General features: G+C 50.5%; 1 protein-coding gene across 1 annotated transcript in view; it reads left to right on the top strand.

The window, feature by feature from the left end:
* The window catches only part of LOC143277384 (ammonium transporter Rh type A-like), a 26,306-nt gene that overhangs the window by 10,608 nt on the left and 3,198 nt on the right, over window positions 1-12,500 (top strand). The window contains 7 exon segments of the mRNA XM_076582166.1: window positions 1-39; window positions 1,510-1,660; window positions 5,013-5,157; window positions 8,462-8,625; window positions 10,297-10,434; window positions 11,754-11,822; window positions 11,824-11,888. The exon segment at window positions 1-39 is cut by the window's left edge and continues 154 nt beyond it. Coding sequence (XP_076438281.1) covers window positions 1-39; window positions 1,510-1,660; window positions 5,013-5,157; window positions 8,462-8,625; window positions 10,297-10,434; window positions 11,754-11,822; window positions 11,824-11,888 — 771 coding nt within the window.

A 12,500-nucleotide genomic window follows, 5' to 3' on the forward strand; every position in this document is an offset into this window, starting at 1 on the left:
CATCCTTGGAGGCGACCGCTTCCCTATCAACACGTCCGAGTAAGAGTGTGTGTGTGTGTGTGTGGGTGTGGGTGGGGGGGGGGTTGAGGGGGTGGGTGGGTGTGGGGGTGCGGTGCAGGGGGGTGGAAAGGGATGTGTGTGTCCATGGGTGTGTTGGTGGGTGTGTGGATGTGGTGTAGGGGGGTGGAAAGGGGTGTGTGTGTGTCCATGGGTGTGTTGGTGGGTGTGTGGGTGTGGAGTAGGGGGTGGAAAGGGGTGTGTGTGTCCATGGGTGGGGGTGTGGGGTTGGAGTAGGGGGTGGAAAGGGGGGGTGTCCATGTGTGTGTGTGTGTGTGTGTGTGTGGTGTGTAGGTGTGGAGTAGGTGATGGAAAGGGGTGTGTGTGTCCATGGGTGTGTGTGTATGTGTGTGTGTGTGTGGTGTGTGTGTAGGTGTGGAGAAAGTGATGGAAAGGGGTGTGTGTGTCCATGGGTGTGTGTGTGTGTGTGTGTGTGTGTGTGTGGAGTAGGGGGTGGAAAGGGGAGTGTGTGTCCATGGGTGGGTGTGGGTGTGGGTGTGTCCATGGGTGTGTGTGGGTGTGGGTGTGGGTGTGTGTGTGTGTGAGTGTGGAGTAGGGGGTGGAAAGGGGTGTGTGTCCATGGGTGTGTGTGGGTGTGTCCATGGGTGTGTGTGTGTGTGTGTGTGTGGAGTAGGTGATGGAAAGGGGTGTGCGTGTCCATGGGTGTGTGTGTGTGGGGGGGTGTCCATGGGTGTGTGTGTGGGGGTGTCCATGGGTGTGTGTGTATGTGTGAGTGTGGAGTAGGGGGTGGAAAGTGGTGGGTGTGTTTGTAGGGGGGGAGGGAGGGGAAGGATGGGGCTAGGGGGTGGAAAGGGGTGGGTGTGTTTGTGGGTGTGTGCATAGGAAGGGGATGAGGGGGGGAGTAGTGGTGGGTGTGTCTGTTGGTGGGTGGGGGAGGAGGGGGTTAGGAGGTGGAAAGGGGTGGGTGTGGGGGGGCAAGAAAGGGGGAAGGAAGGGGATAGTAGGGGGGTGGAAAGGGTGGGTGTGTTTGGGTGGGGGGAAGGAGGGGGGAGGAAGGAAGACTACTACTACTACTACTACTAACAACAACAACAACAACAACAACGATATCAATAACAGATATTGATGCTCAAGGCTCTTAGACAGGGAGCTCTTGGTACTTGCAGTAGAAGTATTGATATAATGCAAAATCGCACTGGCTCTTAGTGCTGCAGCCTTGGGGGGGGGGGGCGGGGGGCGGGGGGGGGGGGCGGGGGGAGGGGCTAGTTGGCCTTTGGGAGCAATCCCATCACCGATTGTCCTGAAACCCTCTTGGCCGAGAGAATGAGGATGTAACTTGGGGCAAGACACTCTCCACTGTAATCACATTCCAACCCAGGTAACCAGTTGCCTCCTCTGCTGTTCTGATGGTCATTGTCGGACATGACTGGCTGTCATACATTATGCGAATGAACAGATCCTATTGGTTCTTCATCATCTTTTTTTGTGCAGAATGCTGGCATCAGATTTCGCGGCAGCCACAGTGCTGATATCATTCGGGGCGGTGCTGGGGAAAACGAGCCCCCTCCAGCTTTTGGTCATGGGCGTTATTGAGACCATTCTGGCCCAGCTGAACGAATACACCGGGGTGCACCATTTGCACGTGAGTCACGTCTCCGTGATGTGTGTGTGTGTGAATGTGTGTGTGTGTGTGAATGTGTGTGTGTGTGTGTGTGTGTGTGTGTGTGTGTGTGTGTGGATGCATGGAACGAACTAATACATTGGTTTGGATGCACGGGCGACCCGAACAGAACACAATTATGTTGCTGATATAATTGTATTTTCTTTTTCCACACAACTTTAGCACTTTTTATCTTAGGCATCACACTGCTCTGTCACATCTGCACTGCAATGCATTGCATCTCATTGCATCACATCGTATGTTACTGAACACATATGTCTTCTTACAATGACCGTAGTCTGTGTATTCTGATGTCATTTTTGACTCACTTGTGTAAACAAAGTGAGTCCATGTATTAACCCGGTGTTCGGTTGTCTGTGTGTGTGTGTGTGTGTGTGTGTGTGTGTGTGTGTGTGTGTCTGTGTGTGTGTGTGTCTGTGTGTCCGTGGTAAACTTTAACATTGACATTTTCTCTGCAAATACTTTGTCAGTTGACACCAAATTAGGCCTAAAAAAAGGAAAAATTCAGTTCTTTCCAGTCATCTTGTTTAAAACAATATTGCACCTCTGGGATGGGCACAAAAAAAAAATGACGCCTAATTATATGCAAACTGCATTTACTGTTATATTTATATTTTGTTGTATTCTCTAAACTTGGCACTTTGATCTGATATTCTGACCCAACATCAAGAGCAGTCATTATTATCATTTTTTGTTCAAACAGAAACTTCTTTTGCTAAGCATGGAAGTTTTATTTATTTTGCAAACGTTTTGGTGCAGATAGTAAAGAAGGGAAATTACTCTGTAATTAATGCAAGGGGACTTAATTTGCTTTAAACTGATCTTTCTCATCTTAAACATTACATTTTGAAATTATACTCAATACATAAAAAGCTTAGAGTGGGTTTTTTTTTTAAGTGTATCACAAGTGAGTCTTGAAGGCCTTGCCTCTCTTGTTGTGATTGTTGTGTCCAACCTGACGACCATCAGAACATCAGAGGAGGCAACTGCTGTCCTTGCTACCAGGGCTAGAATTTGATTATAGTGGAGTGTGTCTTGCCCAGTTTACATCCCCACCCAAGAGGGCTTTAGGCTTCAGACAAAATTTAGACAAAATGCTTCAGACGATTGCTTGGAATCTCATGGAAGGACAGAAAGACCAATGCCTTTGTCAAGAACCAAATAACTATGCTAGCGGGTCCACTGGAACCACTCTTAGCAGTGGTCAAAAGGAGGAAGCTGTCATGGTTCGGGCATGTGACACGCCACAATTCACTGCAAAAGACAGTTCTACAGGGAACGATAGAGGGTGGTAGGCGAAGAGGGAGGCAAGCCAAATGCTGGATGGACAACATCAAGGAATGGACCAATATGGATAGCGCTACGCTGATACGACAGGCAGAAGATAGAACCGGATGGCGTCGTCTGACTACGGAATCGTCCCTCATGTCTCCTCCACGCCCATCCCGGGCAGAAGAATGAATGGAATGGAATGGATGGTCTTGCCCAGTTTACATCCCCACCCAAGAGGGCTTTAGGCTTCGGGATGGTCCCCAAAGGGCAACTAGCCCCCAAGGCTGCAGCACTAAGAGCCAGTGCAGTTTTGCCTCCTTGAACGAGAGACACAGACCTTCACAAAAGACTAAGCTGTTGATGAATTCCCACTGCAGTGAAGAAACCCTTGACCATACCGCTCTTACTTTACTGTGTAGCCCACCTGTAAGCTTATCTACTGGCCCAGCGCTCAGCTTATATCACAGATTGACGTAAGCTTATGTTTGGGCCAACAGCAAAGTGAGAGCTGTACGACCAATGGTTTCTCCGTTACAATGGCAAGTCATTTACGGCTTAGTCTTTTGTGAAGGACCTTCAAGAGGCAAGTTTGCACTGGCTCGTAATGCTGCAGCCTTGGGGGCATAGTTGGCCTTTGGGAACCATCCCCAACAGCGACTGTCCTATAGCCCTCTTGGCCGAGAGAGTAGGGGCTGTAACTTGGTGACACTCGCCACCAAAATCACAATTTCTTGTTCAGACAGTTGGGACAGCGGTTGCCACACCCACAACCCCTCCCCCCCCCCCGCCCCACACACACACAAACACACACCATCTCCCCCCCCCCACACACACACACACCATCTCCCCCCACCACACACACACACCCACCAACCCCACACATCAACTGCCATCAACAACCCACCTTCCCCCAACACCCCACCCACCCCCCACACATACACCATCTACCCCCCACAACCGCCCACACACACACACACACACACACACCCCACACATCAACTGTCATCAACAACTCCCCTTCCCCCAACAACCCCCCACACAAAATCCCACACACAACCCCCCCCCCCCCCCCACACACACACACACACACCATCTACCCCCCACAACACCCCACCCCACACACACACACCCACCCACCCCACACATCAACTGCCATCAACAACCCCCTTCCCCCAACAACCCCACACACAAAATCCCACACACAATCTCACACACACACACACACACACACCATCTCCCCCCCACAACACCACACACACACACACCCCGCCCCCCACACGCCAACTGTCATCAACAATCCCTCCTCCCCCAACAAGCCCCCACACAAAATCCGCCACAACCCCCATCCCCCACCTCCCACCCCCCACACACACCATCTCCCCCCCACACACACGCACACCCCACACATCAACTGCCATCAACCCCCCCCCCCACACACACACACACACACAAATCCCCTCCCCCCCCCCCCCACACACACACACGAACTCTCACCCACAACCACCGCCCCCCTACCCTCCCACCCCCCTCCCCACACACACACCCCACACATCAACTGCCATCAACAACCCCCCTTCCCCCAACAACCCCCAATACAAAATCCCACACACAACCCCCCCCCCCCCCCCCATCCCCACACACACACACACCATCTACCCCTCACAACATCCCCCTCCACCCTCCCCCCCCCCCCCCCAAAAAAAAAGTTCCACATCCCCTACAGAATTTTACCAGGAACAACCTTTTTGCTGCCGTGGGTTCTTTTACGTGCGCTAAATGCATGCTGCACACGGGACTTCGGTTTATCGTCTCATCCGAATGACTTGCGTCCAGACCACCACTCAAGGTCTAGTGGAGGGGGGGGGAGGGAAGAAAATAACGGCGGCTGAGCCGTGATTCGAACCAGCGCGCTCAGATTCTCTTGCTTTCTAGGTGGACGCGTTACCTCTAGGCCATCGCTCCACATAGGAGTAATAATAATAATAATAATAGTAATTGTAATAATGATAATAATAATAATATTCCTCCGCTGTCCACACAGACCTCGGACATCGGGGAGTCTATGTACGTGCACGTCTTCGGGGCCTACTTTGGGCTGGCCGTGGCCCGTGTGCTGTACAGCGAGGACGCCGAGGACAACGACAAGGAGGGACCTGTCTATCACTCGGACATCTTCTCCCTCATTGGTCAGTGCATGGAGCGAGGGGGGGTGAGGGGAGGGGGCGGCGGGGGGTTGGAGGTGTGGGGGTGGTGGTGTTGTTGGAGAGGTTAGTGTGGGAGGGGTTAGAGGCGGTGGCGTTTGAGGTAGTGAGGGTGGTGGTGGTGGTGGTGGTGGTGGGTGTTGTGGTGTTAGAGGTGATTGCAATTGTGGGTGTGGTGGTGGTGGTAGTGGAGGTGGTGGAGGTGGTGGTGGTAGAGGTGGGGGTAAGGGTGTTGGAGGTGGTGGGGATAGTAGTGGTGGTGGTGGTGGTGGTAGAGGTGGGGGTAGGGGTGTTGGAGGTGGTGGGGATAGTAGTGGTGGTGGTGGTGGTGGTGGGTGTTCGTGGTATCAAAAGGTGATGGCGGTGCGTTAAGAGGTGATTGCAGTTGTGGGTGTGGTGGTGGTGGAGGTGGAGGTAGTGGAAGTGGTGGTGTTGGAGTAGTGGGGGTGGTGGTGTTGGAGGTAGTGGTGTGGTGGTGGTGGAGGTAGTGGTGGTGGTGTGTTGGAGGTAGTGGTGGTGGTGGTGGTGGAGGTAGTGGGGGTGGGGGTAGTGGGGGTGGGGGTGGTGGAGGTAGTGGGGGTGGGGGTAGTGATATCAAAAGGTGGTGGTGGTGGTGTTAGAGGTGGTTGCAGTTGTGGGTGTGGTGGGGGGGGGATAGTAGTGGTGATGGTGGTGGTGGTGGTGGTGGAGGTTAGTGGTGTTGGAGGTGGTGGTGGTAGAGGTGGGGGGTGGGGGTGTTGGAGGTGGTGGGGATGGTGATGGTGGTGGTGGTGGTGGTAGAGGTGGGGGTGTTGGAGGTGGTGGTGGAGGTAGTGGTGGTGGGTGTTGGTGGTGTTAGAGGTGATTGCAGTTGTGGGTGTGGTGGTGGTGGTAGTGGAGGTGGTTGGGGTAGTGGTTAGTGGTGTTGGTGGTGGTGGTGGTAGAGGTGGTGGTGGGGTGTTGGAGGTGGTGGGAATGGTGTGGTGGTGGTGGTGGTGGAGGTTAGTGGTGTTGGAGGTGGTGGTGGTGGTAGAGGTGGGGGTGGGGTGTTGGAGGTGGTGGGGATGGTGATGGTGGTGGTGGTGGTGGTAGAGGTGGGGGTGTTGGAGGTGGTGGTGGAGGTAGTGGTGGGGGTAAGGGTGTTGGAGGTGGTGGGGATAGTGGTGGTGGTGGTGGTGGTGGAGGTAGTGGTGGTGGGTGTTGGAGGTGGTGGTGGAGGTAGTGGTGGGGGTAAGGGTGTTGGAGGTGGTGGGGATAGTGGTGGTGGTGGTGGTGGTGGAGGTAGTGGTGGTGGGTGTTGGAGGTAGTGGTGGTGGGTGTTGGAGGTAGTGGTGGTGGTGTTGGAGGTAGTGGCGGTGGGTGTTGGTGATATCAAGAGGTGGTGGTGGTGGTGTTAGAGGTGGTTGCAGTTGTGGGTGTGGTGGGGGAGGGTGTTGGTGTTGGAGGAGGTGGTGGGGGTGGGGGGTAGAGGTGTTGAAGTTGGTGGTGGTGGTGGTGTTGGAGGAGGTGGTGGTGGTGGGGATGAAGGTGGGGATAGCGGTGATGGAGTTGGTGATGTTGGTGGTGGGTGGGAGGGTGGGGTGGGTTTTAGAGGTGGAGGTGGTGGTTGTGGTAGAGGTGGTGATGGTGGTGGTGTTGAATGTATCAGCATCAGTAGCTCAAGGAGGCGTCACTGCGTTCGGACAAATCCATATACGCTACACCACATCTGCCAAGCTGAAGCCTTGACCAGCTGCGTAACCCAACGCGCTCAGGCCTTGAGAGGAAAAAAAATGATGATATGGTGTGAGTGTGAAGGGGGTAGGGTGGGGGGTGGGGGTTAGAGGTGCCACCCTCCACCTCCCAACACCCAACACCCACCACCACCCTCACCACCACCATCAACTCTAAAAGAGTGTTGAATGATGATATGGCGCCAATCCTCGGTCGGAGACCAAGCTCTTTAAGTGCTTTACAAACTCAGGGTCCTTAATTTTGCACAACAGGTTGCCTACCTGGGTAAATCCGACACTGACGGCTGTCATTGGGCGCTCGTCATTCGTTTCCTGTGTCATTCAATCCAGATTTCAGGCACGCACATATACACACTCTAGACAGACATATAACATTTTATGTGTATGACTGTTTTGTTTATTTATCTCGCCATGTAGGCAGCCATACTGCGTTTTCCGGGGGTGTGCATGTTGGGTATGTTCTTGTTTCTATAACCCACCGAACGCTGACATGGATTACAGGATCTTTAACGTGCGTGTTTGATCTTCTGCGTGCGTATACACTCGGATGGGGGGGGCGGGGGGGGGGGGGTTCAGGCACTAGCAGGTCTGCACATATGTTGACCTGGGAGATCGGAAAAATCTCCACCCTTTGGTGGTTGGTGTGGGGGTTGGTGGAGGTGGTGGTAATGGTGGTAGGAGTGGGGTTGGTGGAGGTGTTGTGTGGGTGGGTGGGGGGGGTAAATGTGGTGGGGGTGGTGTTATTGGTGGTGGTGGAGGAGGAGGTGGTAATGGTGGTAATGGTGGTTGTGGTGGTGTTAGAGATTATGGTGGTGGTGGTGATGGGCGGTGGGGTTGGGATGATGTGGGTGGTGTGGTGGTGGTGGTGGTTGTGGTGCCAATGACAATAGCGATGTAAGAACAAATATTAATGATGATGCTGATGACCATGATATCGATGACTGGTGATGATGGTAGTAGTGGTGGTGGTGGTGGCTGTGGTGATGATGATGACGACGACCAAGGCTTATTATGATCATCATGATCATGGACATAAGAATAATGATAAGATGACGATACATTTTTGCCATACATAGCGATATAATAATAATGACGACGACGACGACGACGACGATGATGATGATAATAAAATTTCGCCAGGGACGGATAATTCTGTCTTTTCTTTCTTTCTTTCTTTCTTTCTTTCTTGTCTTCTTTCTTTCTTTCTGCATTTCTCCGTCTCTCTTTCTTTCTATACCTACTTATTTTCTTTCTTTCTTTCTTTCTTTCTTTCTTTCTTTCATACCGTCTTTACTTCCTTTCATCCTTCATCAGCTTTCTGTCTGTCTGTACCAGTCTATCTTTCTATCTACACACACACACACACACACACACACACACACACACACACACACACACACACACACACACACACACACACACACACACACACACACACACACACATATCGTGTCCTGTGTCTTAAGGTACTGTCTTCCTGTGGCTCCACTGGCTCAGTTTACCTATCTATGTATCTATCTATGTATCTATCTATCTGTCTATCTATCCATCTATCTCTGTTGTCTCTGTGTCTAAAGGCACTGTCTTCCTGTGGATCTACTGGCCCAGTTTCAACGGCGGCGCCACCGGCGGCGACGAACAGCAAAGGGCGATCATCAACACTTACCTCTCATTGGCCGCCTGCGCCCTCGTGACCTTCGCTGTCTCGGGCATGCTGGGAAAGAAGGGTCGCTTCGATATGGTGAGGGCTGGAAGGAGGTGTGGGAGCTGTCGGGTGAAAGATTATGACTGATGTCTGGGTGGATGAACATGTTAGATGTTTGGATGGAAGAGCACGTTCGATATTTGGATGGAAGAACATGTTAGATGTTTGGATGGAAGATTATGACTGATTTTAGGATGGAAGAACATGTTAGATGTTTGGATCAAAGAACATGGTAGCCGTTGGATGGAAGATGATGACTGATATTGGGTGGAAGAACATGGTAGCTGTTGAGCGGAAGATCATGGTTAATGTTGGGTGGAAGAACGAACATGGTAGCTGTCGTGTGAAAGATTATGACTGATGTTGGGTGGAAGAGCACGTTCGTTGTTTGGATGGAAGAGCACGTTCGATGTTTGGATGGAAGAGCACGTTCGATGTTGGGTGGCAGAACATGGTAGCTGTTGGGTGGAAGATTATGACTGTTGTTAAGATGGAAGAACATGTTAGATGTTTGGATGGAAGGGCATGGTAGTCGTTGGGTGGAAGATGATGATTGGTGTCGGGATGGAAGGGCACGTTCGATGTTTAGATGGAAGAGCACGTTCCATGTTTGGTGGAAGAACATGGTAGCTGTCAGGTGGAAGATTATGACTGATGTTGGATGGAAGAACATGGTAGCTGTTGGATGGAAGATTATGACTGATGTTAGGATGAAAGAACATGTTAGATGTTTGGATGGAAGAACATGGTAGTCGTTATGAAAAAAAACCCATGGTAGCTGTTATGATAATGAAAGAACATGGTAGCTGTTACCTGGAACAACATAGTAGCTGTTGGGTGGAAGAACATAGTAGCTTTTACGTGATTGAACATGGTAGCCATTAAACGGAATAACATTGTTAGCTGTTATACGGAACAACATGTTAACGTTTGGAGCAGCACGTTAGCTTTTAGATGGAAGAACATCGTAGCTGTTAGGTGCAAGAACATGGTAGCTGTTAGGTGGAAAAACACGGTAGCTGTTTTGTGGAAAAATATGGTAGCCATTATACGGAACAACATGGTAGCTGTAGGCTGGAAAAAAGCATGGTGGGCATCCTACAGAACAACATGGTAGTTGTTACATGGAAGAACATCTTAGCTCTTATATATATATATATATATATATATATATATATATATATATATATATATATATATATATATTAAAGAACACGGTAAGCTGTTAGACGAACGAACACGGCTACAGCTTTTTGTCGTGTGGAGAAGAGTCACGTCACAGGTGACGCATGTATATCGGGCGTCGCCGAAAAAGTGAACCGTTTTTGATAAGTATTTTCTCAGTGATAGAGAAACCGAATTCATTGAAAATCTTCACACAGTAACCTTAGGATATCATCAGTACGTCTGCAAAATATCTCACACTGATTGACAGATGCCAACACCTGGCAGCTGGCATGAACATGATGAAGGTCACATTGCACAGCTCTGGTATTGGATTTTTTGACATGCTGTTTTGAATTTGATAATACTCGAATCATTTGCGTCCGAACTTTTAGATATTTTGCAGACTTGTTGATGATACCCTAAGGTTAGTGTGTGGAATTTTTCAATGAATTCGGTTTCTCTGTCACTGAGAAAATACTTGTCAAAAAGCGGTTCACTTTTTGGAGGACGCGATATATATGTTGGTACTGGCCATGTCAGGTCCACATACAGAACGCCACACTGGCGGGGGGCGTGGCAGTCGGCACCACGGCGGACATGCCCCTGGAACCCTGGGGCGCCGTCCTGCTGGGCAGCCTGGCCGGCGTCATCTGTGTCCTGGGCTTCAACTTCCTCACGGTGAGGGGAGCTTGTGGCGTGGATTTTTTTCCTTCCTCAGCAACTTCCTCCTCTCTCCCCTCCAGCTCTCTGTCTCTCTATATATGTCTGTCTCTGTCTTCCTGCCTGTCTGTCGGTCTGTCTCTCTCTCTTTCTGTTTCTTTCTGTTTCTGTCTGTGTGTCTGTCTCTCTCTCTTTCACTTTATCTCTGTTTTTCTGTGTGTGTGTGTGTGTGTGTGTGTCTGTGTGTCTGTGTCTGTGTCTGTGTGTCTGTGTCTGTCTGTCTGTCTGTCTGTCCGTCTCTGTCTATCTGTCTCTGTCTCTCTGTCTCTGTCACTCTCATTCATTTTTTTCTCTCTCTCTTTCATGATGTGTGTCTCTCTCTGTCTGTCTTTCTCTCTCTCCCTGTCTCCCTCCCTCTCTCTCTTTCTTGATCTCTGTCTCTTTCTCAGTCTCTCTCTCTGTCTCTCTATGTCTCTGTCTCTCTCTCTCTGTCTGTCTGTCTCTGTCTGTCTGTCTCTGTCTCTCTCTTGATCTCTTTGTCCACTTCCGTTCCATTTTCACCCACTTCCGTTCCATTTTCACCCCACTCCCACTCCACTTCCGTTCCATTTTCACCCCACTTCCCCCTCCACTTCCGTTCCATTTTCACCCCACTTCCACCTCCACTTCCGTTCTGTTTCACTCCACTTCCGTTCCATTTTCACCTTACTCCCACCTCCACTTCCGTTCCATTTTCACCCCAGTTCCACCTCCACTTCCGTTCCATTTTCACCCCACTCCCACCTCCACTTCCGTTCCATTTTCGTCCCACTCCCACCTCCACTTCCGTTCTATTTCACTCCACTTCCGTTCTATTTTCACCCCACTCCCACCTCTACTTCCGTTCTATTTTCACCCCACTCCCACCTCTACTTCCGTTCCATTTTCACCCCACTTCCACCTCCACTTCCGTTTCGTTTTCACCCCACTTCCACCTTCACTTCCGTTCTATTTTCACTCTACTTTCGTTCCATTTTCATCCCACTCCCGCCTCTACTTCCGTTCCATTTTCATCCCACTCCCACCTCCACTTCCGTTCCATTCTCCATTATCACTACCTGGCCTTACCTGTCAGGTATTGCAGTACAAGTGTATTGTATTGCATTGCACTGCAGTGCATTGTGTTGCACTCAACTGTATCGGTTTGTATTGCATTGCATTGCACCGTTTTGTGTTGTAGTACATTGCACTTCATTGTTTTGTATTGCACTGTTGCTATTTATTACACTGTATTGTATTGTATTGTGATGCATTGCATTGCATTGCACTGCATTGCACTGTAACGTGCTGTTGCACAGCCCCTGATGGCCCGCAAGGGAAGGCTGCATGACACGTGCGGTGTGCACAACCTGCACGGGATGCCCGGACGTGCTGGCCGCCATTGCTGGGGCCGTCATGGCCGCTCTGTCCTCGGAGAAGGACTGGGGAGGCAGGTGAGAGTGTGTGTGGGTTGTATTGGTTCTTCTTCTTCTTCTTCTTCTTCTGCGTTCACTCGTATGCACACGAGTGGGCTTTTACGTGTATGACCGTTTTTACCCCGCCATGTAGGCAGCCATACTCCGTTTTCGGGGGTGTGCATGCTGGGTATGTTCTTGTTTCCATAACCCACCGAACGCTGACATGGATTACAGGATCTTTAACGTGCGTATTTGATCTTCTGTTTGCATATACACACGAAGGGGGTTCAGGCACTGGCAGGTCTGCACATATGTTGACCTGGGAGATCGTAAAAATCTCCACCCTTTACCCACCAGGCGCCGTCACCGTGATTCGAACCCGGGACCCTCAGATTGACAGTCCAACGCTTTAACCACTCGGCTATTGCGCCCGTCGTTGTATTGGTTCGTATTGCAAACATTGCATTGGTTCGTATTGCAAACATTGCATTGGTTCGTATTGCAAACATCGCATTGGTTCGTATTGCAAACATCGCATTGGTTCGTATTGCAAACATTGCATTGGTTCGTATTGCAAAAATTGTATTGGTTCGTATTGCAAACATTGTATTGGTTCGTATTGCAAACATTGCATTGGTTCGTATTGCA

This window comes from Babylonia areolata, chromosome 34 (assembly GCF_041734735.1).
Source record: "Babylonia areolata isolate BAREFJ2019XMU chromosome 34, ASM4173473v1, whole genome shotgun sequence".
Taxonomy (NCBI): domain Eukaryota; kingdom Metazoa; phylum Mollusca; class Gastropoda; order Neogastropoda; family Buccinidae; genus Babylonia; species Babylonia areolata.